Below are 22,407 nucleotides of genomic sequence, written 5' to 3' on the forward strand. Positions count from 1 at the left end.
AACAGAAATGACTGTGCAGTTTACATGAGTTTTTGCTGGCCACCAGTAATGTCCACCCTTTTGAGCAAAATAATTGATTCATTCTTCTTTTTCACACAACTACACTACTATTCAAAAGTTTAGTGTCACTGTGAAATTTGTATGCTTTTTTTTTGAAGGTACTGATATTGTAATTTAATAAAGGCTACTTTAAAAGTAAAGTTTCATACTATACTTTCTACAGCACATCAATAAAAAATATAGTTAAAATAGTCGCAGAATTTCAAACTTTACTCAGTTTGAATGGATTAATAATTTAATTCGCATATTGTACCCTTTTTCCTTGAAAGTCTATCTAAAATGCCAACATCCCAGAGTTTTGACTTGATTCTTGCAGATGAAACTTGCATGCACTGTTCACTGAATATGCCAGTTTATTGACTTGTTACAAGTACGTTTATTTAAAAACTTTTGTTCAATTCTCTTTTTGTCCTGCTTTCATCCACATTATTTTATTCTTTCAAGCATCTTTTATTATTTTCTTTCATATCTCAAAAGAAAAACAGACTGACTAGTTTATTTTTACCTAAAAATTTAAAATGGATGTTTAAATTATGTTTAAGTTATTTATTTGTATTGCAGGAAATACAAGCATACTCAATACTTCATAACTGAACAAAGACTCTGTATTGTGATGTTCAAATGTCATTTAATAGCACAAATATTTTTATATCAACTTAATTTTTCTCAAATATAAAATGTTCTGCATAATGCTGATACTTTAGCTTTTTGCTGTATAGTGTTATGTGTAATAGTGTTATCTGCATTAAAGTTTGTGCATTTTGTGTTCATGTTTCAATCTAGTCAATAACTACTATATCAATGTGATATACACACATTTTCAAAATAGTTTGCATTATAGAACATGTACTAACCCTTTTCCAAAGTGATGACACTATTTAATTATCTAATGTACAAAACCAAATGATGACATCCCATGATTGTAATTTACAGAAAACATATATATATATTGTCTCTTAGTTTGCATGAAATTAGTCTTTATTGAAAGAGTGGCAACAGAAAAAAAGCTAAACAGAATGGCAAGACATTCATTTTAAACAAATGTTGTAACATACAGTAATATACTACAGTCATTTTTAAGTTTAACTGTATTTTTGGTACTTGCAGAGAAAGTGTTACAGTTACTGTGTAAATTACTGTTTTCTGCGTAAGAATAGCTCTAATACTTTGAAGCGTCAATAAAAACCTTAGCTCTGCGATTAAAGCTCTCCGTGAACGCTCTGCGAACATAACGTTCTGGAATATTTCTAGGTATGATGATCTGAGCCACAGTGGTGCTTTCACCTTTCTTCCGTTGCCCATTTATCTGGATCTGCAGGTTGTAATACATCTGATTGTTGCGCTTGATGAAGCCCTGCAGGTCGATTCGGAGATGTTCAGACTTGATCAAATTGGAACGTGCCTGGTTCCTCAGGTGCCCATTTGTCCAGCGACTGATTAAGTTTTCCGCCTCGTTTCTCCATGGTCCAACATCAGTGATTACATTAGTAGCTGCCTCTGCAGAAAAGGTTGTTTTTATACGGTTACCCTGGTCATCCTCTGTGCCTATAACTGCTAAATATCTCCTATTGCGATGTCGGGAGGTGATGTGAGTGCCCTCTCCAGAATCAATGAGCTTCTTGTCAGCCTTCACCAGCCCACAGTAACCCCAACTAAAGATATCAATTCTGCACCAGTAGTAGTCTTCTCCATACTTGCCACACATACTGTCAGCTCTGCACTGCCTACCCCAGTAATCCATGTTTTCTTGAGGTGAACAGTACATTTTTTGGCTTCTTCCATCTTTATCAATAGTCTTGCACTTGTACTCGCCACCATCAGGCTTGCAGTCTTCTACACACAGCGTCCCAAGCTGGGTCAAAAAAGTCGTCCCAGCACTTGGCCACGGTGAACACAAGATGAAGAGCAAAACGAAAGATTTACGAAGATGCTCCATTCTTTCTGTGAAGAGGAGAATGAAGTGAAATGTAAGCAGCAGCAGTAAAAGGGCAAGCTGTAATAACATCACTAGCTGTTTTTAATCTTTTTTAACCCTTAAGTGCATGGCATATATTTACATATCCTTTAATGACTGGCCTGATGATTTTCGCTCAAGTTCACACACAGGTTGAATTGCTATGAGGGGTATGTGTCCACTCCACACCTGTGCACAATTGTTTGGATTGTATTTGTGACTGTCGGTGTAATATATTCTGTTCCTGGTTCTACGTATTGGATTCATACCTGCAAATGAATGGAACTGAAAACAATTGCTAAAAAATGTTGTCCGCAACATGTTGTGTTTGAGCAATTGTGTATAAAGCACAATTGTTAAAGGGATAAGTCACCGAAAAAAATGAAAATTCAGTCATTAATTAAAAATAAAACGGGGTCTGCAGCATTTTCGAAATTCCGGAGTAGTGTAAATGACAGGCATAAATGTAACACAAGTTACACATTTTAAAATGAAAATGAATAGTTTAAACAGGGCCTTAGTTTATCGTCTATATATTCTGTAAAATAAGTAAAATAAGTAAAATTCCTCTGTCAAAATCTTCAGACATGTTTAAGAAGACAAAGCACATTGCATCTGGGATGACATCTTCCAAGATGTTTTCTCCATTACAGTCACTGATGGAGTTTTGGTTCCGTGCCAATGCTTTAGCTTGGTTAGTTGGGGACAACCTTTAGCAAAATTATTGACTTGATTGCACAGGCACTATTGGAAGAGAACTGAACTGAGCTGGACAACAGGGGCGTAGCCATCTTTTCAGAAGTGAGGGGGACAGAAATAAAATTGTATTTATTCCTGTGATCAAAGGTGAATTTGCAGCATCATTACTCCAGTGTTCAGTGTCAAATCCTTCAGGCATAATTTTATTATGCTGATTTGCTGATTATCAATATTTAAGACATATGAGTACTTTTTTTCAGGATTAGTTGATGAACAGAAGAAGAACAGAATATATTCTTTAGCATAGTGTTTTTTTGTTTGTTGGTTTTTGTACAATGAAATCAATATTTTTATGTAAATTTTACTTAATTGTTTCATGTTATTCTACTCATTTTTAATGATTATTTCTACTTAATTAAAATGTTTTAAATTTAATTAATAATATTGCTTGTAAAATTTTGACACAATTTTACTGAATAAATATAGGGTCACACTTTTTACAGTGTATATCATTCAAAAGCTAAGAGTCAGTATATATTTTTTTTATTTTTAGGAAAATAAATTAACACATTTATTTAGCAAGGATTTGTTAAATGATGATAAAGACATCATTTTACTAAAGATTTCTATTTCAGATAAATGCAGTTCTTCTGATCTTTCTATTCATCAAAGAAACCTGAAAAAATCTACTCCGCTGTTTTCAACATTATCATAAGTTTTTTTGTTTATTTTTCTTTTTTTTTTTTAGCAGCAGCAAATCAGAATTATTTCTGAAGGATCGTTCGACTGGAGTAATGATGCTAAAAGTTCAGCTTTGAAGTAAGGAATAAGTGTACTCCGCTTCGCATCGTGACCGCATCACCACCTCGGGTTTGCATTATTTTTCTAACAATTCAACAGTCCGGAGTCAATTATTCTGCTTATACTACGGTTACCACACCTCAAGACATCAATTTGGTTATTTATTTAAAGGGATTCGTACTGTTTTTGTACTTAAATCACTTTTGTGAGTAGGTCTATTTCTTCCGCGTCTCATCCAATGCCTCTTTAGCTAGTACCAAAACTTCGTTTTAAAGTTGGTAATGGAGGCTTGAGCCATTGATAGCATTCTAATGCAGTTATTAATAAAGTTATTGGAAAGAGAGCAAGAGCAACAGAGACACAAACAGAGAGAGAGAGAGAGAGAGAGAGAGAGAGACCCACACAGCAAAAGGATCCGCCGCGGAGGTATCGTGGCTTCCGGAATGGACCCGCGAAACCATAGACAGTAAAAGAAATGGACACAGCGACCCCATTGGAATTCAAATGAGACAATTGAAGCCCATTTTTAGCTATTTCTAGCACTTCCGTTTCTGACGCGCAGACTCAAACGAAGCTTGACGACGTCAGCAACCTGTCTGACAGATGTAAATCTTCTAGTGGCTGTGCGTGCAAACTGCCATCGTTAATCTTGCAGAGACGGCGAGCTTGAGCGGGGAGTTCTTTGTCGTGAGTGAGCAGGAGTAAGTATTCTGATTAATTATTTTGTATAGTATTTTAAAATGTAACGCCAGTACGCCATATTAAGTTAATTGCCTGCGAGCTTCTCCTCCTGTCTGTACGGTAATGCGCAGACGTGGGACTTTCAAGTCACAAGCAAGTCTTCAAGTCATATTCAAGTTCTCAAAGGGTTAAAGCTAAAGAGATAATTAAGTGACTAATTAAATGATGATTGTTCATTAGTGATGAACATCTGCTGTTAACAATCAACATCACTGAAGTAAAGAGAAACAAAAGAACTACAACTGAATTTAGCCACAGCCTTCAACTGAGAAAAAAAAACACTATGCCACCATAATTGTGGTCAAGGTTTGCTTTAAGTAGTGTCTTGACCCTTTTCCTAATTCCAACCAATATGATTCAAAACAATTGCAATATTGTTTTCGCAACAAACATGTATGCATTGCTGAGTCGAACCTTGTAGTGACAGATGATCTTGTGCTTTTTCTGCTTATAACTCATGATGACTGAACATCATCAGAATCAGAATCAGAATGAGCTTTATTGCCAGGTATGTTTACACATACGAGGAATTTGTTTTTGTGACAGAAGCTCCGCAGTACAACAGAATGACAGCGACAGAACATAAAACACATAATAAAAGAATAAAAAATACAAATATGTAGACAGTGAATGACAATATACAAATGACAATTGTAGGCAGGTATATTACAAAGTGAAGTTATGTATGTACATATATATTGTGTGCAAAATTTAAGTGTATACTAAGAATGTGTGTTAGATAAATAAAGTGTGTGTGTATATAAATATAAAGTGTAGTGTGTTCGCCGTTATTATCAGCTGTTCATAAGATGAATTGCCTGAGGGAAGAAACTGGTCCTGTGTCTGGTCGTTCTAGTGCTCAGTGCTCTGTAGCGTCGACCAGATGGCAACAGTTCAAAGAGGGAGTGTGCTGGATGTGAGGGGTCCAGAGTGATTTTGACAGCCCTTTTTCTCACTCTGGATAAGTACAGTTCTTGAATAGATGGGAGGGTTGAACCGATGATTCGCTCAGCAGTCCGGACTACTCTCTGTAGTCTTCTGAGGTCAGATTTAGAAGCTGAGCTGAACCAGACAGTTACTGAAGTGCAGAGGATGGATTCAATGATCGTGGAGTAGAACTGTTTCAGCAGCTCCTGTGGCAGGTTTAACTTCCTCAGCTGGCGGAGAAAGTACAACCTCTGCTGGGCCTTTTTCACAATGGAGTCAATGTGAATGTCCCACTTCAGGTCCTGAGAGATAGTGGTGCCCAGGAACCTGAATGACTCCACTGCAGTCACAGTGCTGTTCATGATGGTGAGTGGGGGGAGAGCAGGGGGGTTTCTCCTGAAGTACACGATCATCTCCACTGTTTTGAGGGTGTTAAGCTCCAGGTTGTTGAGACTGCACCAGACAGCCAGCTCTTTTACCTCCTGTCTGTAAGCAGACTCGTCACCGTCCTGAATGAGGCCGATGAGTGTGGGGTCGTCTGCAAACTTCAGGAGCTTGACAGAGAGGTCCTTAGATGTGCAATCATTAGTGTACAGGGAGAAGAGCAGTGGGGAGAGAACGCAGCCCTGGGGAGCTCCGGTGCTGATTGTACGGGTGCTGGATGTGTATTTTCCCAGCCTCACTAGCTGCTGCCTGTCTGTCAGGAAGCTGTTGATCCACTGACAGACGGAGGTGGGCACGGAGAGCTGATTTAGTTTGGGCAGGAGGAGGTTTGGGATGATCGTGTTGAAGGCCGAGCTGAAGTCCACAAACAGGATCCTCACATAAGTCCCCGGTCTGTCTAGGTGTTGCAGAACATAATGCAGTCCAATGTTTACTGCATCGTCCACAGACCTGTTTGCTCTGTAGGCAAACTGAAGAGGATCCAGCAAGTGTCCAGTGATGTCCTTCAGGTGGGCCAGCACCAGTTTTTCAAATGACTTCATGACTACAGACGTTAGAGCCACAGGCCTGTAATCATTTAGTCCTGTAATTTTGGGTTTCTTAGGGATGGGGATGATGGTGGAGCGTTTGAGGCATGAAGGGACTTCGCACAGCTCCAGCGATCTGTTGAAGATCTGTGTGAAGATGGGGGCCAGCTGGTCAGCACAGGATTTCAGACAGGCTGGTGTAACACAATCTGGGCCTGGTGCTTTTTTCCTTTTCAGCCTCCGGAAGACCTGGTGCACCGCATCCTCGCTGATCTGAATTGCAGGTGTGGGGGAGAGGGGGGATGCAGGAGGTGTGAATGGTGAGAGTGCTTGATTGGAGAGGTGTTCAGGATGGGTTGCAGGAGCTGTTAATGGTGTGAACAGTTGTTTGGAGAGGCATTTGGGGCTGGTTGCAGGAGTTGTGAAGGGTGTGAATGGTTGTGTGGGGAGGCGTTCAGGGCAGGTGATGGGTGTTCTTTCAAACCTGCAGTAAAACTCGTTCAGATCGTCTGCCAGTCGTTGATTCTCTACGGTGCTGGGGGGTGGTGTCTTGTAATTGGTGATCTTCTTTAGACTTTTCCACACTGATGCGGAGTCGTTGGAAGTGAACTGAGTCCTTATTTTTTCAGAATAATTCCTCTTTGCCACTTTGATCTCCTTTTCCAATGTGTATTTAGCCTGTTTATACAAGACATTGTCCCCCTTCACGTAAGCATCTTCTTTGGCCTGACGGAGCTGTCTGAGTTTTGCAGTGAACCACGGTTTGTCATTATTGTAAATTAGTTGAGTCCTGGTAGGAATACACATATCCTCACAGAAACTGATATATGAGGTTACAGTCTCTGTGAGTTCATCCAGATCGGTGGCAGCAGCTTCAAAAACACTCCAATCAGTGAGGTCAAAACAAGATTGTAAATCCTGCTCTGTTTCATTAGTCCATCTTTTTACAGTCCTTAATACAGGTTTAGCTGATTTTAGTTTCTGCCTGTAGGACGGTATAAGATGAACCAGAAGGTGATCAGAACGTCCCAAAGCTGCTCGTGGAACAGAGTGAAATGCATCCTTTATTGTGGTGTAACAGTGATCCAATATATTACTGTCTCTTGTGGGACATGTAACATGCTGTCTGTATTTTGGCAGTTCATGGGACAGATTGGCTTTATTAAAGTCCCCGAGAATGCTTAAAACAGAGTCTGGGTGTTTTTGTTCTGTCTCTGTGATCTGATCAGCGAGTTTCTGTAAAGCTGAGCTCACATGGGCTTGAGGATGGATGTAAACACTGACCAGAATGAACGAGTGAAACTCCCGCGGCGAATAGAACGGCTTGCAGTTAATGAAGAGTGTTTTGAGATTTGAGCAGCACGTCTTCTTTAACACAGTTACATCTGTACACCACCGTTCATTGATGTAAAAGCATGTCCCGCCGCCGCGCGATTTCCCAGTGGATTCTGATTCGCGATCCGCTCTAAACAGCTGAAAGCCCGGCAGATGGATCGCGCTGTCCGGTATGGCATCATTCAGCCAGGTTTCCGTGAAACACAGAGCAGCATGAACTTGTGTTTATCTTTGGATAGTAGACTGACACTCAGCTATTACTGAACTGAAGTAAAAAAAAAAAAAAAAAAAATCACAATGCTTCAATGTTGAAAGACACAAAAGCAGACAATCAGTTCAGGTTTTTAGACAAACACACTTATCACACGATCCTCAACAGTGGTGACAATTTTTCATACTGCAGTGCATGATGGGAGATTTTACTAAGGTTTTACCCAGCATGCAACATTTTGTTGATTGTCACCACTGTTGAGAGTCATATGCTGGTTCTTGATGTCTGTGTGTGTCTACAGAGTAGCGTTTTTCAAATTTTTTATGCACTTAGTAGATTTAAAATTCACTTACTTAAATTTGTTTCCCATAGTGTAGTTTTACTGGGTTGATTATGCTGAACTTAAATAGAGCTAATGTTAATTTGATTGTAATCTGACCACCTATCACATACAGATTAATTTCTTCTCTCTGCTTTACAGCACCTCATGCAATGCTACATAAAGAGATCTAACATGACAGTCAAGGGTCAAGAGCCCCACTAAAGCAAACACTGGTCTCCATTATGGTTGCATCACTTTAACCAATAAAACATCAACATCTGATCCTCTGTAATTCTCAACAACAGCAGGTGTTCATCATTAATGCACAATCATCATTTAATTAGTCACTTAATTATCTCATTAACTTTAACCCTTTGAGGACTTGGGATTTGACTTGAAGACTTGCTTGTGACTTGAAAGTCCCAACTCTGGTAAAAGCTGAACGTCAGTCAACAATCCATAGAAGACTATCTCATGATGTTCAGTCAACATGAGTTATAAGCAGAAAAAACATAAGATCATCTGTCATTACAAGGTTTGACTCAGCAATGCATACATGTTTGTTGCAAAAACAATATTGAAATTGTTTTGAATCAAATTGGTTTGAATTAGTAAAAGGGTCAAGACACTACTTAAAGCAAACATTGACCACAATTATGGTGAATCAGGGTATCTTCCGTCCATTCCAAATCCGTTTCAAATTAAAAAACAGAAAACGAAAGACTCAAGAGGATTCAAGTGAGAGAACATGAATTAAATAACGAGAAATGGAAAAATGGCTCGTTTATTCGTTATTCCATCTAGGTTAACAAACGGAAAATGAGTTTTTGACTTGATTTCTCATTTTGTCGTTTTGGGTTTAAAAAACGTCTTATGGCTTCAATATTTCATTCGCATTTGTGGGCGGAACTGAAACGCTCCTTTCATCTGATTGGTCGGATCGCTCCGCCTTCAACTCGATCTTACATTCTTACAGAATAAGAGTCTTGTAAGAGTAGTGTCTAGAAACCACCGCTCACTGTTAATTAACATAATATTTGAGTCAGATGTTGCTGCGCACATAATTCGTGCTGCTGTGACTTGCAAGTCACGCCTTTAAATTATTTCTAGGTTATAGTATTGTATGAATATTGTCCCACTGTAAATACAGTGCAAATAGTTTTGTCTCCTTGGATAAAAGTGAAGAGGAAATAAAAATCAATAATAGACTGAACAGTTCCATGATAATATGTCTGTAACATTTACCACTCTCATCTTTTAAGTCAAAAGGCACTAGGTAGGTGTGTGTGACATTAATAATTAATTGGGAAAATTACTATAGTTAAATTTATGAAATATATTAGTAATATTCGTTTTATTACATACTAAATTGAATGGTTTTTCTTTTAGTCTTCTTTGTTGGCCTTGAGAAAGCCAACATATATTTGAACATTATTATCATTTATTATGAGAGTAATTGACAACGACTAAAATTTTAATGTTTCACCAAATTTCCTTCTCAAAAAATCCTAGTGACTTTCATTATCTGAGCAATGAAGGTCTTACACTTAATGTCCACTAGAGGGGGAGACAGGATTTCTATTTACGTAAAATGGCAAATAAATACATTAATTTCATGTGTACTACCATGAATATGCCATATCTGTGTACACGAATAAACTTCACACTTCAACCTCCAAATGTATTTTAATATATTTTTTATTCACACTGGTTTATTCATTTAATGTTTGTCCATCTAGAACTTTTATTTTTCATGAGCTGTACATTTTAAGATGTACTCAGTGTTGATAAATCACATGCACTGAATGTAAATGCTAATGTCAGGACTCTCAGTCCTCCTCTTGGATGGCCAGTGTCCTGCAAAGTTTAGCTACCCCAAATAAACACACCTAAGCTAAGCAAGGTCTTCAGGATCAGTAGCAATGTCCAAGCAAGTGTGTTGGAACTGAACTCTGCAGAACATGGTTCTCCCGGTTCAGGACTGGGTTTTAAATCTATAAATGAATTTGTACAGTTGGGTGTCTGCATGCAGAGGTGTACTTCAGTAAGTACAATGTAAACTGTAATCTATAAAGACAAATCTTCAGATAAGCATTAAGGCCACTGCCTTAAGGTCTCCATCCATTGGTCAAAACAGAACTCGCACCCCACCACACTCCTGCTAGCTGTCAACATTAATTGCGGCTGGTGCCAAATAAAAATTATTATGTATCCCTTGTGCATTGTTCAAATTCACTACCCTTTCGTTATGTTCGGGATGAAAACATTCACTCAATTAAACTGCTATAAGCATTAGATAAAAAAATTTTCCCCTAATTTATTGTTGGTGGATGTTTTTTTTTCACTGACTTCCATTATAATTACATTTTTGATTGCAAAGCCATGAAACATAATCATGCATTCTTGATTGTTTGTGGTTTTCCCTGTTGGGAAGAGGTAAAATTTGTTATTTTTTACAGTTGATCACTAGGTGGGACCATCAACCCTTTAGATAGGCCTGTGCAAAAAAAAAAGCTTAGTTTCTGACTTGTATATGGAGTTATGTGGAGTATAACAGTAAATTATATTGTGTGTATGTGTGTAGGAGAGAGAGAGAGAGACTTTTGCGCACTTACCTTGATGTATTTGAGAAAATCTAAATGTACACCTCAGCTCTCAGAACTACATGGAGTAAACAAAAGTGTATTTATGCACCTGCTGCCTTTTAATGGTGGTGATAAGTATAGACTAAACAAAAACAGTACATGAATTTAAACACTTGCATGCCATCCTTCTGGTCATTTGATGGTGAGAAGAGCAGCAAGCAATACGAGAAAGAGCTTGACTTGAACCAGAGTTTTAGAAATGATTATGCAGCTTGACCCCTCCAGCAAGTTGCTGCTTATTTGAAGTTGGTATTGCATTTTGGTCCATAATCAATTATGTTCAAAGTAGTTTTTTTTTAATAAGATTTAAAGGCTTTAAACTGGCTTCACCATCAAGAAAAGACAAGTATTTCACACATAGGCCCTCCGTTCTTTTCACCATCAAAAGTCAGCAGGTGCATAAACACACTTCTTTTTTTTATTGTTTAGTCCATGTAGTTCTGAGAGCATGAGGTGCATATTTGGATTTTTTCAGATACATCAAGCTAAGTAAACAAAGGTCTCTCCCACTCTCTCTCTCTCTCTCTCTCTCTCTCAAACACACACACACACACACACACACACACACACTATAATTTGCTGTTAAACTCCATATAACTCTATATACAGGCCAGAAACTAAGCCTTTTTTTTTGCACAGGCCTAAAGGGTTAATGGTCCCACCTAGTGATCAACTGTAAAAATAACAAATGTTACCTCTTCCCAACAGGGAAAACCACCAACAATCAAGAGTGCATGATTATATGGTGTCATGGCTTTGCAATCAAAAAATGTCGTTATAATGGAAGTCAATGGGACAAAAACAGCCACCAACAATAAATGAGGGAGAAAAAATTAAAATCTAATGCTGCACAAAACTAACAATACATCAAAGCTAATCTACAGTTACTAATCTTTGACATGCCCAAGACTGTCATAAAAGGTAAAAAAAAATATCCAGTCCAAAATTACTTTTTATATTGAAAATATGTCATTTTGTGTGTGTTTTTTCTTCCCAAATCAGTGACATAATTTATGAACTTGGTAATTAAAGAGTTAAAATCTTGGATTTTTTTTTTAAACATTTGGTAGTTTGATCAGGACTGAGGGGGATTAATAGATTTATTCAAAAAAAAAAATCTTTATCTGAGGACATTTTTACAGCATTTTAATTTAGTGGGTGTTTTATCCCAAACATAACAAAAGGTTAGTGAATTTACCCACAGTATACTGTTGAGTTTTTGAAAAATTTCAAGCATTTTCCCAAAATAAGTGTCAAAATAAGATTCGTCACCAATCATTCCATTAGCTGCAACACAGAGAAAGTTGTGGCCAAAATAAGACTCAACTTTACCCCCTAGTGGACGAAAACGTCCCTAACAACGCATATGGGGTATTATGTAACAGCAAGTCATTTGTGCAAGTACATTTGACTTGCAGTTTTTCCAAAACTTAATCATTTTTATTTGGTACCAGCTGCAGTAGTTAATGTTGTTTTATATTATACAGCTATCATTGAGCTAAGGTATACCCCCCTATCACCCCATCTATCACTGAAGAACCTGTGTTACACAGATATGGCATATTCATGGTAGTACACATGAAATTAATGTATTTATCGTCATTTAAACTTACATAAACAGAAATCCTGTCTCCCCCTCTAGTGGACCTTAAGTGTAAGACCTTCATCGCTCAGATAATGAAAGTCACTAGGATTTTTTGAGAAGGAAAAAGTCTGACCAGTTACAGCAACGAGTCAGACGAGTCTGAAGATCTGAGCTGAATTTGGTGAAACAATAAAATTTTAGTCGTTGTCAAGGCCAACAAAGACGACTAAAAGATAAACATCATTCAATTTTGTCTGTAATAAAACTAATAATTCTAATTTATTTAATAAATTTAACTATATTAATTTCCACAATTAATTATTAATGTCACACACACCTACCTAGTGCCATTAGACTTAAAAGATGAGAGTGGTAAATGTTACAGACATATTATCATGGAAATGTTCAGTCTATTATTGATTTTTATTTCCACTTCACTTTTATCCCAGGAGACAGAACTATTTGCACTGTATTTACAGTGGGACAATATTCATACAATACTATAACCTAGATATAATTTAAAGGGGTGACTTGCAAGTCGCAACAACGCGAATTATGTGTCTACATCTGGTTTCAGATATTGCTCTTGTAAGACTCTTATTCTGAAAGACTGAGGAGCCCGAGTTGAAGGCGGAGCGATCCGACCAATCAGATGAAAGGAGCGTTTCAGCTCCGCCCACAAGTGCGAATGAAATATTGAAGCCATAAGCCGTTTTTTAAACCCAAAACGACAAAATGAGAAATCAAGTCAAAAACTCATTTTCCGTTTGTTAACCTAGATGGAATAACGAATAAACGAGCCATTTTTCCATTTCTCGTTATTTAATTCATGTTCTCTCACTTGAATCCTCTTGAGTTTTTCGTTTTCTGTTTTTTAATTTGAAACGGATTTGGAATGGACGGAAGATACCCTGATTCGGAAGATACCCTGATTATGGTGACGTGTCTTTTTTTTTTTACTTTTTTTTTTTTCAGTTGAAGGCTGTGGCTAAATTCAGGCTGTGGCTCTTTACTTCAGTGATGTTGATTGTTAACAGCAGAAGTTCATCACTAATGCACAATCATCATTTAATTAGTCACTTAATTATCTCTTTAGCTTTAACCCTTTGAGGACTTGGATATGACTTGAAGACTTGCTTGTGACTTGAAAGTCCCACCTCTGCTGTCTATTAAATGCCACTCCAATTATAAGCAGGTGATGGAGATTTTAGCGGTGATCACGGAAGCAGATTTACTGATTAGATGCGCATGATCATATCGTTAGATATATCGCCCAGCCCTACTACTACTAATTATACTACCATACTAACAATATACAATGCACTATGGATTGATGTGCTGCTGGGTTCATGGATATTAATCACGTTGTCTGCGTTCGGTCAAACTGATTTTCTGAAATGAAAACTGGGACGGTAGGCTACTAGATCAGCGCCAGCCAATGATATTTCCATTTGCGCATTAGCTCCGCCCACTACCGGAGAAACCGGCATATCTTCTATTTGTTCGAAAAATATGAATAATTCTAAATGAACTCCATTATTGGTAAGACTCTTGCTCGCTCTCTTTGCATGTGTGAGAAAGCGACGATGAGTAGTGCGCCTTCACACAGAGTTTACAGAGCGTCAAATACAGGTGCGCTGTGCTTACATTGACATGAATCGAAAAGTACAGATCGCTTGATGGAGAATGATGCTGAAATTAATTCAGGTGTGTAAGCGTCACGCGCTTCAGTCTATGTAGTAAACAAACCCGCACGTCTCTGCCATTCGATCATTCACACAGAGACGCATAGAACATGCAGGATTCATATTTCAAACAACTTTTGAGGCTTAACATTTACCGATACTGGTCCATATGGAGATTTGATTTGATTAATTTATTGTAACTTTGACAAATTCCTTGACGGTCCATATTAAAATGTAAGTGTGCTGTCTCTTTGATATTTAGTCACACCAGCAGCTCTTGAAAACCTCTATGCGAACACACTTGACAGAGAGAGTGCGGGGGACGAATTGCCGCGTAATTGACCCCTGAAACGAACGAATCTAAAATCTTGCAATGAATCATGGGTCTTGTCATTTTCATTAAAAAAAATTAAGGTGATAATTAAAAATGATGTGTGGATTTCATTAAAAAAAATTGTGATTCAGTGTTGTATAGAAAATAATGAGGACTTTTCACTAATAAAACCAAGATGCGGTTTCCAAATTTATTTATTTATTTATTTTTTTGGGACTTAAGCAGTTTTGGTGCTTGAATTGGGGAACTGATTATTAAACTAAAATAATTAAGGAAAGAAGGCTGCCAATTTAGTTTAAGAGAATTAGCTCAATTTTGTAGCTTTATTTTGTTAGTTCCGAGCATGCTTTGCATATGGCTGAATATGGAGAGTAAGTCTTGAATTTAAATGCTACTTTATGTTTTTGAGTGAAGGGAAGCATCTATTAATGTTTAATGTTCAGTTACATTTGACATTTGTAAGAGTTTCTGTAACATCGAAGTTTCCATTGCAAGGTGCAATCGTTACCACTGTGCAGAAGAGTAGAGCTTGTGGTTATGGATCCCACTCCTCCAACGTATGAAACCTTGTTTAATGAGCAGTAACTTTGCTAGTGCTAGGCTAGCGCAGTACTTTCCAGTAGGGCTGCACGATTAATCGCATGCGATTGTCATGCGTGTCTCATCAGTAAAGATGGTTCTGTGATTAGCGGTAAATGTCCATCAGCTGTAGTGATGGGAAGTTCGATTCTTTTCCGCGAACCGGTTCTTTCGGACGGTTCGATTCAATAAACCGGTTGAAAAAACCGGTTCATCGGTTCTTTCACGCTCGACGTAATGACGTCATTGACGATGACGTAATGGCGTCACGTCTATCAAACATTCAAATATATAAAGTCAGTAATCATAACTTTAGTCAGTTAAAACCTCATAATCATGAAAAGTTTACATTTGAGTTTTGCAACAACACCTAAATACAGTAACAGCAATAATGTGCATATGAGGATTTAAGTCTTGAAGATATAAAGTAAATAAATTAGGTGTCATCAGTGCAGAAACCATGATCCACTTACTAAACATAATCCATTGCGATGTATTTGTTATTAAATTAACTTACGTTTCGCCAGATTGCCCTTCATCCAAGCCCTCAAAATACCTGCTCATAACTACTAGTACAGAATCAGAATCAATCACCAAAAGAATCCCTTCGGTTCAGACATGCTGTGAGTCAGTTGGCTTCACGCTGAATCGCGCATGCGCAGTATCATCAGTTCATCGGTTCTCAATTCGGACGCGTCCGACAGAAACGATTCTCGGTTGAGTGTACTGATGATCCGAGAACCGATGCAACCGGTTCTTGACTCGAGAACGAGAATCGCTCTAACCGGCACGTGCTGCAGTTCAGTGTCATCAGCTGCTCTACTCGTGTTCATGTTCTGTTTACTACAAACTCAATTTGTGAATGTCATCATTAACTATAAATACAGTACAGATATGTCATAAATCATCCCTTATTCCTATTAAACATAAGAGTCTTTAGAGTCTTAATTATTGTCCAACTTCCCTGAAAACCCATTTGGCCTATACATTATATACAATATACAGATTGGAAACATTAATCTAAAAAAAATAATTAAAAAAAAATCAAAATAAAATATAGTTACTTTATCACACTTTCCGATGTTTAACAAAATACTTACAAAATTACACGCATGCGCAGTATCATCAGTTCATCGGTTCTCAATTCGGACGCGTCCGACAGAAACGATTCTCGGTTGAGTGTACTGGTGATCCGAACACCGAAGCAACCGGTTCTTGACTCGAGAACGAGAATCAGCTCATCGGTTCTCAAATCGGACGCGTCCGACAGAAACGATTCTCGGTTAAGTGTACTGGTGATCCGAAAACCGAAGCAACCGGTTCTTGACTCGAGAACGACAACTGCTCCAGCAGTGGGCGTGTTTGTTCATTATCTGGCTCGGCTCGGTGTTCATCTTCAATTCGGTCTTCACAGCATTTCATTCAGTGTACTGTTTGAGTAAATGGATTACCCCGGGAAATTGGTTTATTCTGACTCAGAGGGAGTGTCAGTCACGTTAAAAAAGTCAACAGCTTAAGTAATTTGTGGATTTATGCTTATTGGAGACGTGAACCGTTTCAAACGATTCAGTTCGATTTGGTGAACTGGTTCAACCGGTTCACTAAGAAGAACCGGTTAAATTGAACGATTCGTTCACGAATCGGCCATCACTAATCAGCTGCTTTCAAATGGAGCCGCACCTAATATACAGAGCCGTAGATCGTTGACAAGCTACGCAATATCGCGTTCATAACCGCATGCGATTAATCTGCGATTATGAACGTGATATTGCACAGCTTGTCAGTGAATTACGGCTTCCCATCACACTAGATGTGGACTGACATTGCTCAGAAGTCAGATGTTGGTTGAAAGTGAAAACCCAACCTCTGTTTGGTGTCAAACTCTAGCGTAAATACTCCAAAAACATGACAATCTTCACTTATTATAAACAAGATTTATTTCTGTCATAAATGTAAAAAAGTTCTTATTGAGATTAACACAGATGTTGATGGTTTATTGAAAATTATAGTTTAGTTTGATGTCACCATTATGCTGATCAGTACTTAGGAAGTATGAGTCTTTTCAGTGTTAGCGTTCATTTAGCTGCTGTAATTATATCTGTTACAGCCAAAACATTGTGAAAAAGATGTCATTAGATAATGTTGGTTACTGGCTGATATTAAAGATGTCTTAATGTAACAATCTGATCAACTGATTTTACCAGGAGTCTGTTCTACACTATTAATTTAATATTAGTGACTATAGCAGATGTGTTGCAATACACAGGGTCCTGACAAATTATGTTATTTTATTTTTATCTGATCTTTTTAAACTACATTGTTTTAGAATCACTTCAAACCATCGGATGCTTAGACATACAGAGACCTTAATAATTAGTGTAAGAATCTCAACAATGGCAATGCCGCAATGCATTCTGGGTGCTATGGATGAGTTTTGCATGATGTACCCAGAATACATTGCAGCATAAAGCATGTCACCATTGCTGAGATTCATACACTGAATCTTGATGTTTGTGTGACAATTTTTTTAATATTTTTGAAATTATCTGCTTTAAATTCAACTGGGTGTCAGGCTGTTGACCATTGAGTCACTTTAATAAATAATACTTAACTAACACCACACAGTAGCTTGGGTGAAAACAAGTAATCAGACACATCAATCATCAGCAAGCAAACAGCACCATTGAACCACATATTCGTTTGCTGTTTTAGCCACAATAAAGATTAGTGATGGGATTTATGGCTCTTTGAGGGGATCCGGATCTTCGCGATCCGTTCCTTTCAAAGAGCCGTTCAAAAGAATGGCTCTTTTGGCTCTTTTTAAATATTTAGTCAGTTTTAAGAAGCCAGCTTGGGAGCATCTCAGTTTATCCTGGAAATAATCACTGGGAGGTATTATGAGGTGAGATTTGTAGTCAAATAATTAAAGCTCAGATATCACACACCAATATCTGAGTTTGAATTATTCTGAAATATTGATTATTACCTCATTTCTCATGTGTCGACTATATTCCATAGGGTTGCACAAATCCCTCTGCTTAGACAGTGACATCATTATTTTGATTTACCTTTAGTACAAAGTGTGTGTGTGTGTGTGTGTGTGTGTGTGTGTGTGTAAAACTACGTTGACTTATGTTATTCATACAATACCTACTCACAAATAAACATAAAAAACAAAGCCGGCTGCAATGAATTTCTGTGCAAAACAGCTTTTACTACAAACACTTCCACACAAGAACATTGTTATCACACAAGAACATTTTGATAGAAAACTATTTTTTTTTTTAAGTAGATAAAATTAGAATAAATAAAATGGAAATGTCTACATACTACATACTATTACTACTGTAAACTTTGCAAATAGGACATCAGCCCCTTCAAGTCAATGAACAATAACAAAGTGGGCTGCAATGAATGTTTGTGGAAAACAGCTTTTAGTGAAACATTTCTATACAAGTACAGTATCACAAAAGAACATTTTTAATGATTTTAAAATAAGTTTTAAATGAACACAAAATGCAATGTAAATGCATGCACAACTAATAACTAATATCATCACGCTATAAAGGGTTGGCCTGCGCTGGGTGCGCCCCTCCCCCTATAACTGTTCTGTCTCCTGGCGGAGCTCATTTGTATGAACACGCATAGGAAAAAAGAACGATAGAAAGAACGGCTCCTCTCCAGTCGCGACTCGGCTCCCATCGTTCATGTTTATGAGCCGTTCAAAAGAATCGGTTCGTTCGCGAACGTCACAACTCTAATAAAGATGACAGCAGCTAAAAAACAACACCAACAAGTCAAGTGTCAAATTGCACAACTAAAGCCAACACTTACCAGCATTATGGTGACATCAAACCAAGCTATTACTTTTAAACAGACATCAACATCCACATCTAAACATCCACTTAAATCTTAATTAGAATGTTATGGAATAATGTTCTAATAATGTTATTGATAAACATTTGTAGAATGTTTTTAGAGAACGTTATCCTATCTTTTGAGAGAACGTTCTGGGAACAAAAATAAAACTACCCGCTAAAAACATTGTTAGAACAATCCATGGGAATGTTCTTAGAACATTTTAGAACAAAGAAAATTCTAGCTGGGAAGTGCCGCTCCATTTGAAACCAGGTGGTGGACATTTACTGCTAATCACAGAACCGGCTTTACTGACAAAGACACGCATGACAATCGCATGCGATTAATCGTGCAGCCCTAGAATGAACTAAGGTTTAGATGTTGATTTATTGTTTCATTTGAAGTAACCATGTTAGAGATCAGTGTTTGCTTTAGTTGGGCTCTTGACCCTTGAGCTCTGTCTTAGTCTTTTCTCTGGCTGTTATAACCGTGTGTTTCTAAAACACATTTGTGGTAACTCAATAGCCCAGAAGAAATGCCATCAGGTGTTAACCTGTACCTAGGTGTAGGTTGTTATACTTTATATTGGTGTTGATAATCATCAATTATTGAATTGTACAGAGTCTAATCTCTGATGAATCACATCTATTTCATCAGAGATTAGACTCCGTACAGTTCAATAATTGATGATTATCATCACCAATATAAAGTATAACAACCTACACCTAGGTACAGGTTAACACCTGATGGCGTTTCTTCTGGGCTATTGAGTTACAACAAATGTGTTTTAGAAACATGGCCATGTTGGGTTGCAAGATAAAGTGTCCTTAAAACAGGTTAGTGAAGCGGTGTCCAATGTTCAAAAGTGTTCCTTTATCATAAGTAATCACTGCAGACAATATGTGTGTAAAAAGAGAGAGCAATATAAAGTACAAAAGTAAATACAAACACAATCGAAGTGAAAGCGACCTGGAAAGCATCCGAACTCAGTGGCGCCATCTTGAAATGTTGTAAATAAGCATCCGTACTTGGGATAAACAATTTGTTGCATCGCACAATGAATAATGTTCATGTTTACAGTAGTAGTATCTTTGTAATCATATCAAACTTAGAAAGTTCGGAACCATAAAATGTATTAGTTGTACAGTAACTTACTGTTTTTTGAATGTTTCTCCTGATCAGGCGTTTCTGCACCTGCTGAAAAAAAAAAGTCTTGTAGCAATAAAAACATAGTTCATTGAAGCCCTTTAATGTTTTAACTGTCGAGTTAACACAATGAGGTATCACTGTGTCAGTGGACAGAATAAAGCCACATATAAACACAAGAGTCATAGTTAAATAGTCTCACCATTAGTCAGCCTAATGTGTTCTTCTCCATCAGGTTGGCCTGTATAAAAATAATCACTTAATTACAGGAATGAAGTAGAAATACATGAATCCATTTTAACAAAACTGTGTTTTGCACAATAAAACTATTATTTTTTATATTATTTTAGGGGTAACAATTACCTTGATTAGCCTCTTGTTTAAATGTCGTTTGGTGATAGTAATAGAAAATACAACAGAAAACTGCAACCACAGCCAGAGCAATAATGTAAACCAGCTCTATATAACGTGCAGACGAATCTGATGTTGTAATGGAAAGAGAAATATATATCATTAACCAAACTGAATCAGTCAGAGGCCCTTCACACAGAACACCCTTTTCCATTGAGAGTTCAGATGTGCTACTTTTCCATTGTTTTTCTATGTAAACGCACTAGACGGAGATGTAAGGTTGTAGAGCTTGTGGCTGTTGTCATGTCTGTCTAAAAATAATCTCAACTTTTACACACAGTGCCACTCATTCATGTCATACCAAAACTGTAGATCGATCAGAAAACACTGGAGTCGGGGCAAGGGTGCGAGTGTTTGTGTACATTACCAAGTTAGTGTTGTAGCTTTTTTGTTTTATAGCAACATGTCGGATGAGATTCTGCGCTGTGATTTAAAAAAAAACATTAAGTGCCGCATCTCACATTTACAGGTGCAAAGACGTGTTATGTGTAAACGGCTCCTAAGAGATTGCCATCCAGGTATATGAGCATGACCAACAGAGGTCAGCTAAGTAAGTAAATATAAAGAGCTGCTGACCTGAACATGGTTGACAGAGTTGAGTGATGTTGAGATGTGTGGTCTGGTTTGTGATGGGATTGTTGATCACACAGCTGTAGCTGTTTTTCTCCTGATATTCCACCTCCAGAGGTAGAGAGAGACTGATGCTGAGATCAGACACACTGATGCTGGACAATAAACTGTTTCCTTTGTACCAGGAGAGAGTCACATGACCCACATTCACCACTGAACACAGCAGTGAACAATTCTGCTGTGATGATGATGATGATGAAGAACATTGTGAAGAGTTACTGATGATGACAGGAACAGACAGATGAGCTGAAAACATGAGAGAATAAGTCTATAATGGATACATAATGTTATATAAAAAATAAAATCAAACAAAATACATCGCAAAAACTACTCACCAGAAACAATAATGCTGAATTTCTTGGGCAGGACTTCTTTTCCACCGATGATCTGCAAAAATCCATAGAGTCCAGTGTGTTCCTCTGAGGAGTTTGTGATGGTCAGAGATCCAGTTTGACGATCCAGCTTCAGTCTGTCTCTGAATCTTTCATCAGGACCATCATAATATGAGATCTTATTAATCAATCTATTTATTTGAGCTATACGAGTGCTGTCAGATCCAAATGTCCACAGTATCAGCTCAGCTTTCTGTATTTCGGTAAGATCAGTGTATAAAGTGACAGAATCTCCCTCCATCACTGACACTGACTTCACTTCATCCATATAACCAAACACACCTGCAGAAGAGAGACCGCTTGAGAGATTCAACCTGAACAATTTCAACTGAGATCACTGAGTTCATCTCTAATCATCGTTATAGTAAAATATTGGTGTGTGGATATAAAATCTTCACAGGTTCTGATCATATTTCAAGTCCCTCAGGATATTTTGTAGAAACAGGAAAATATAAAGTGGCCATAAGAAAAAGTGAGTTGCAGTTAAGATCGCTGAATAGTTCCCGAATATTGGACAAACATCAACACAAGCATTTTTGAGTTTAAGCTTCATAAAACAGATCAAAACATTGAATTTGTTAATATTAGCTATATATTCAAATCATTTTTAAATATTAAGACCATTTAAATCTACTCACCTTCCACGAGTAACGTAGCTAGTACAAATAAAACAAACGTCTCCATATTTTATTGAGTATAAGATCAGTAAAAGTTGGTCATTGCTAGGCTAGTTGCTAAACCACTCCGTCGAGTCTCAAAGCGTTTGATCAGTTCGTCCAATCAGTTTCTAAACGAGCTAATCCTCAAGGAGACAGCAATGATACTTAACATAATTTCACTTTTACACATGATTTTGTCATATTTCACCGAGTGTAGATCAGTAGGTCGCGTTTGTACGAGTGAAACGCGAATTGTTCTTGATTTAACAGTTGGGAAATCAGTGGGCTAAATCCATGGACTGTGTGAAAACAGGCTAAATCCGATCAAAAGGTTAGGAGATTCATTGAGACTTCCCAAAGGTATTTGTCCTGGAGAACCATTGGCCGTCTATCTGCAGCGCAAGAAACTCACACACCTCAAATATCAAACGATATGAAACACCCCCACATTTATAACTGTGT

The 22,407-nt window shown here is 37.6% G+C and overlaps 1 protein-coding gene across 1 annotated transcript in view; it reads right to left on the reverse strand.

Annotated features, from left to right (window-relative positions):
* LOC127988154 (SLAM family member 9) overlaps window positions 1–22,223 on the reverse strand; it is a 162,217-nt gene extending 139,994 nt beyond the window's left edge. The window contains exon 1 of the mRNA XM_052590761.1: window positions 21,925–22,223. Coding sequence (XP_052446721.1) covers window positions 21,925–21,970 — 46 coding nt within the window. The 5' untranslated portion in view covers window positions 21,971–22,223. The remainder of the gene's footprint in view (window positions 1–21,924) is intronic.
* Between the last annotated feature and the right edge of the window lie 184 nt (window positions 22,224–22,407).

The sequence above is a fragment of the Carassius gibelio genome, chromosome B22 (assembly GCF_023724105.1).
Source record: "Carassius gibelio isolate Cgi1373 ecotype wild population from Czech Republic chromosome B22, carGib1.2-hapl.c, whole genome shotgun sequence".
Classification (NCBI taxonomy): Eukaryota; Metazoa; Chordata; class Actinopteri; order Cypriniformes; family Cyprinidae; genus Carassius; species Carassius gibelio.